The 6,848-nt window shown below is 34.8% G+C and overlaps 1 protein-coding gene across 1 annotated transcript in view; it reads right to left on the reverse strand.

Moving 5' to 3' along the window:
- The window catches only part of LOC108751693 (cell adhesion molecule 2-like), a 92,552-nt gene that overhangs the window by 36,060 nt on the left and 49,644 nt on the right, over positions 1-6,848 (reverse strand). The window contains exon 4 of the mRNA XM_018491999.1: positions 1,184-1,307. Within this exon, the coding sequence (XP_018347501.1) occupies positions 1,184-1,307 (124 nt within the window). The remainder of the gene's footprint in view (positions 1-1,183; positions 1,308-6,848) is intronic.

Below are 6,848 nucleotides of genomic sequence, written 5' to 3' on the forward strand. Positions count from 1 at the left end.
AGGGAATTAATAATTCTTTTTAATGTTATCTCAAAAAGAAAATATAAAATCTCAACTTATATAAAAAATTATTATTATATTGTATTATATATCAGATATATTATATATCTTTATAAAAATACTTTATAAATTCTCTTTCTTTCTTTAATAAATATATATGTAGAAATAAGCATTCTATTCCTGACAATTTTAGAATTAATAAAAAAAATGTTTCAACAATATAATAATTTTACATGGCATTGTACGCCGTAAAAGTTTACGAAGACGTAGACTCCGATTCTTAATCTCAGATTCTTTGTGGATTATACGGCAAACAATATTTTTCTTTGACGAACAAATGTTTTTATTGCTGTTTTTATTGGCGACAAAGCAGCTGGTAAAGCTTGCGCGTTAAACTTCTTCTTGGGAAGACCGTTTTCGTTTATCGAGCGACGAGACAAATATTTTTGAAACGAAGTTTGCTCATCGTTCGCGGTTTCGTTTGCGAGAGAACCGATAGTTTTCCCGCCGCTCCGATTTCTATAACCTGCGTTAGAGCAAATCTTTCGTTTCCTTCTTTCACTACGTATGCTCGAGCGAATCGAAGATTTTTCCATGAAATTGGTATCGTAGATCAGGTCGAAAGCTCCACTTTGTTTGACCCGGAGGCTCTCCAACCTGTTACCCGGCATCCCGGATATATCGACGTTTAAGACATATCTGCAGGAGGTCGCCTTCGAAAAATTTATCGGGTACTCGCGATAGATTTCGAGATTTGTCTCAAAATTCATCGTCCATGACGTATAGCCGCGATGTGGCGGTCTTCAATTCGATTTATTTGCCTGCGTCTGCCATCGAATTCGAGTTTTATTGAATGATTTATCGAAACAGACGTGAACGTAAATCTAGGTTTAAACTAATCCATTGCTGTTAAAATATTTCGTATTTTGGGGATTACATATATTCTTTATCTACAACTATGCGTTTGCTTTCACGCACAATTGTCACATTTGTCGATATCTCAATTCCGTTTTTACATGTATAAAAATTAATACACAAAGACATACAATTTAACAGTTATTTTATAAGTGAAGTGCTCTTTATAAAAAAAATATGATATTCGATAAAATATTTAATAGAAATATTTAGAAACAATAATAACGCTGAATTACAATGGGAGGACATGAGAGGGCATCTTACTCACGTCAACTTTAACACCATTGACGTCATAGACGTGGGGATTTTTATCTCGGAGTACGTATTTGTAGAATACCTCGTGGTCCTTGTACCATGTAATACCATAGAGATGGTCTCTCTCCCGATCATATCTGAAACAGGAGATCGAGCGGAACATATTATTAAATGTATTCCGCAACTGTTTACTGAATTAGTAAAGACACCTGAGACACCGGTCCTGCGGACAATTCTCAAATATCCCTTACTACGATATTCTCAATGTATGAAGATGCTGCATTTCGTGCTTTGTAGATACAATATGTATACTACGCGCCATATGTATAGATATAATATATATATATATATATACTACACAGTTGGGAAATTTGTGTTAAATTTAACACATTTTACATGTTTCAAACAGTTCACTCACATTTTTGTATTAATTTAACACAAGAAATATGTTAGAAAGTAACACAGATATTATTTTTAAAAAAATTATCACGAGAAATGTAACATTGAAATGTGACACAATTTCTAAGCAAATTGTGGAAGTATATTTTTTCAGTTAACATTTACGATATGTTAAATTAATACGTATTTTATTTATTTGCTCAGAATTTATTTACGTTTTAAAATACATTATTTTAATATTAGTGTTTACTTACTCATAAATTGTGTATTCAAAAGCACACACACACAATACACAGTAAAAATCATTTTATATTTGTGTTAAAACTAGTCCACTCTAATATTAGAAAATGTTGAATATCTCAATTAAACACAAAATATTCAAATAACAAAATTAAATTATGTCAAATTAACGCTATATGTTAACAAATTAACACAAAATTTTAACAAGCATTTAAGTGGATTGATTTTAACATGAATATAAAATGATTTTCACTGTATTGCTTTTGAATATATGACAAATATTAATTTATAATATACTCATAACGTAAGTTAATCAAACATAAATATTAAAGTTCTAATAAAGTATTATTAGTTCATTAATTCTCAACAGAAATGTGTTTGACAAATATAATTTGGAAAGTCTATTTTATTCGTATGTCAAATAAGTAACTTCTACTAAAATTGAGCATTCATATGCAAATATAAAATAGCTTGTGTAATAAATTATTGGTTAGACCTGCCGTGACCTTTCGAACATTTATGTAAGTGATTATAAATCAATATCTAATCAAACGATATATCGGTATAACTTTTTTTTTAGAAGGTGAATCATCTTATTTTTGTTATTTTGCTCGCCTCAAATTTTTTCGTGAAAAATTTCATTGTATACAGATATAAAGTAATTTTTCGTACGATAAATTGTTCACAAGATTTGAAAATGTAAAAATAAAAAACACTATTTTAAGTTTTAAAGCAGTCAGTATTTTTTGCTTTTGAAAGTTAAAACGTCGAGTATACGTGAGAAACGCAACAATTAAGTTTTTAATCAAATCAAAGAATTGTTTACCAATCGAACGATTTGGCAAACAGTTACCGAAAGTTTATCGCAAAAGTTTTACTGTTAAATAAAATGTAATTTTTTTTAATAATTCAGTTTTATTAACACACGCCGACACATTCCGTTATCCAGAATCTTCATCGCAGATTGGCGGTGAGGTACTGAGTGCTAATACTATGGATACCTGCACGGGCCAACCAATGCGCCTACTCGGCTACTGAAAGGCGCCCCATCCTATTCACAGGCCGCTTTTATCGTGGACGCAATTTACGTATCCACGGGCTAATCGGTTCTGCGGTTCATTCGGTACAATAGAGACGAGTCGTGGAAACGAGCGAATACTGACGAGCTGGGAATAAAAGTGAAATGAACGCGCGCCCCATTCGTGCGCTGGCTTCAGATCGTATCCTTAATTGGTCCTCGTTCGATTATTTCTATCGTTTGAATCGCGCTATTAATTGAAACAGTCCTTTCTCGCTTTTTCGGAAGTAGCACGAACGAAACACTGTCTCTGAACCTCGAGTCTTAACATGCTGCTTATTGTCGTACGATTAACGGATCCCCATTGAGCGTTTAGAGCTTGGGACATCTGTGCCCCGTTCGATATCTCTTTATTAAATTTTAATAGCTTTGAGGAAGCAATTTGCATAGACGTTACATATTCACATTTGCGATGAGCAATGCATTAACATTTCGAAATTCACTAATTCCTTGTGATAAAATATTAATCGTATGATTGCGCCTTATGCCATATGGTGTAGTAACTTAAACTGATACATGGAACAGCGTATTGCTCAATCGTACAATTTTGGTGACGTCGCAGTGCTTCTACACTCTAAAAAAGTATCGAAGTGGATTTAAAATCCATGATATTAAATCCATATCATGTTGATATTAACAGTAACACAGCATGGTGTTAAATCTACATTGATATTTTTTAGAGTGCATACATCCACTAAACTTTCGAGAGAATACAAATATAGTTTTTCGGTAGGTGATGGTAACGATGGATCACAGATGTCATAAAATGTTGTATTGAGAGAGAGAGAGAGAGAGAGAGAGAGAAGAGAGGGAAAGAAAGAGTCGTTTGAAAAATCGCTCGCATCAGAAGCTTTTTATGATCGTCCGAAACAGACGGGTCCTGAAGGCATCGACCATAAATGTGATTTTTCCGAACTCGCGAAACGTAGCTCGTATGTTGTTTTAACGTGATTACGTTCGACAGGAAGGATCGAAGAGACTGTTCGCGTGACAAGACTCGAATGTAGGGCGAATGCTATTGCAATAATTGATCGATATCCGTGATCAGAGCACACAGTCACGGTAGTCCGTCATTTTGCTAATCGCAGATTACCCTTGATGTATTCGGAACATCAAATCGAAAACATCAGTTGTCTGTATCATAATTTTTGTCAAATAACATGTATCGAATGGCATATAACGGATAATTCTCTCTTATTGTGTAAATTGTGTAACGTTTATTTAATAAAACACAAAACATAATTTTTATAATGTTTGAATCGTAGCTTAGATCATAGTATTCTTATGTATTCTGACGCTCCGAAATCAAATGCGATGTCCAAATTGCTTCACAATTTTTTTATTTATTGAGAACAGTTCAATTTTTCAGTATTTTTTAGAGCCATTTATAGCCTGGTTTTTAACATGCAAGCTGAGGTAAAAAAAGAGAAAATAAGTTTTCAAACGATGATAATATGCAAGCTTAAAATTAATATGCAAGTTGATAGATTAAAAATACGAGAAAATCGCGCTATTTATAATTTTAAAAAATTGTGATACGATGGAATAATTTGGACATTGGTTTCAAAGCGTCAAAATACATAAGAATACCGTGATCTGATCTTTGGAACAAAAAATTTTTTGTACCTGTGTAATCATTATACGCTGTGTTTGCGTGTTCGTAGTAATCGATAATCCTTCACAAGAGAGTATATGTATGTACATGTATTCCACGCTTGATCTTTAGATACATTATACTCAAGAAATTATCAAAAGTTAATAAGAGACAAAATTCGTTACCGATATCTATAATTAACTACGAAAAGTAAGAAGCTACCCATTCCTTTTGCTCGAATAACAAATTAGTCGCGTATCTGAGTAACAAATTCATCTTTATATCTCTATGTTCATTCGCAATTAAATTCCATCTTTGATATTATGTTCGGAACGATTGATCCGGTCGGAAGAGGTACCTTATTCGACGACCGCGCATTTGTCGTTTCCGCTATAATCGTCCTTCTAGATAGCCTTCCCCACCGTTCCATCTCGTTAAATTGCATTTCAATGGAGTTTCTCGGTCATGCTCCGATAAACCTTTTGAGCGGTTAGTTCGCCGGTTAGGACAAAGGGAATCGCTTCTTCGACCCCGTCATCGCCATGTTCTTACGAGTGACGCGTTTGCAAAAGTAACCGCATGTGCTCTCTCTCTCTAGACTCGCATCCGATCCATCTATATTCATCAAACGGACGTCATTAGAAAGTTTACGAGATATTCTATTAATATGATCTTATCTGTCAAATGATTTTAATGAGAGAATTAAGCATCTCTGAAGTGAATATCGGAACATTTATTGAATTTTTTCTTGGCGCAATTAGTTGAAATCACGATTAAAAGTGAGCATGTCAGAAAAGTTTAAAAGCGGCTTGTAATTAAAGATTTTATCTTGCTAAAGAGAAAAATGAAAATGTGAAATAATAGCTGTACTATAAGATCAATCTCAGAAAAGCTTCTATCTCTTAAAAAAAAAAAAAAAAAAAAAAAACGTGAACCAATTAAGAATTTGATAAAATAAAAATTAACATACGTATAATTAAAACAATAATATATTTAAGAATAAAACCAAAAGTGTGACGGTAAAATATGTAAAGAAGTATTAATATATATCTCATATTTTCTAGATGTATTCTTTTGGATCAATTCGTTATTTTGTTATTTTAAATCTTAAAACAGTTCTCAAGCTATTCTTGAAATAATACAGCTTTATTTGCTTTGACAATCATAAAGCCAAATTTCGCGAAATCTGATGAAGAGGTAAGAATGGATAAAGCAGGAAGAACTAATTTTATATATCAAAGTCTTGTTCAGTGCTATGAGATTGAAAAGACGGAATTCAGAAATAAAACGATTTTCGCGAATTTCGTTCTTAAGCTCTTAAGTCCTGGTTATAAATATCTGTTCTGCCATTCGGAGTAAGCTTGTTCCATTTTTGCGCCTTCCCAGGGCGCAGCGAATCATCAGCAAAAAAGCGACAAAAACTAGTGCAAGAAGATACGATGTGTATTAAGGTGCCATGTAAAGGGCCGTCTGGTGATTGCCACCGGCCGTCTGGCATGTATTGCGTCGTTTCAGAAATGTGGTTGAGGTACGCGACCAACGAAGAGCCGTGGTTCGCACCGAGAGGATCCGCGAGCAAGCGAAGTTGTGTTACTACAGGTAGCGTCGGGGAGATGTTATTCCCCGAAGAGGATCGCGCAGGAGAAGGCGGTTCTCCGGGTCGCGTCGGACACGTCGGACGCGATAATGCACGCTCCGCTGCAATGTCGGTCTCATTGCGCCGTTGCACCGTTGCATCGTTGCAGTGACGTACCCTAGGGGGGCATTCGTGGGCTGTGTGTTGGTGGCGGTAACGCCATACCACCAGCACGTGCAGCAAAGCCCTGGAAAAGGGATTGCCGCATTCGAGCGTAGGTGCACAATTTCGAGCGCCGCGTCGTGGGATTGATTTGCATTCTCTGGCTCATTTGCTGGGTCGTGTCCTGCGGGAATTCTTTGCTCTTCCACTCCCTTACTCTCTTCTCGCTCTGCTCTCGTGCATCTTCCTCCGCTTCTCTTCGTTCAGCTTTCGTCTTCCTTCCTTCCTTCCTTCATTGCCTATGTGCTTGTATTCCTCCAATTCTTTGCGCGCTTGTCGATTTCAATGTCTTTTTTCTACAAATGTAGCGTATACTTTTTGCGCGGACCATCATTTACCGTTTTTTTTTCCGCTGCCTTTTATTTTACATTCAATTTTATACATTTTTTGCTATTGCCAATATATAGAAGTAAATTCTTTCTTCCGACGTATTTTAAAATTGATCAACAAGCAAATTTCTCATTCAGAGAAGTCTTGAAAAATTAATGATTTAAATATTATCCTTATCTTTTTGTCCTATTTTTATTTATTATCTTATTATATATAAATATACTTGTAATAATATGATG

This window comes from Trachymyrmex septentrionalis, unplaced genomic scaffold, assembly GCF_001594115.1.
Source record: "Trachymyrmex septentrionalis isolate Tsep2-gDNA-1 unplaced genomic scaffold, Tsep1.0 scaffold51, whole genome shotgun sequence".
NCBI lineage: Eukaryota > Metazoa > Arthropoda > Insecta > Hymenoptera > Formicidae > Trachymyrmex > Trachymyrmex septentrionalis.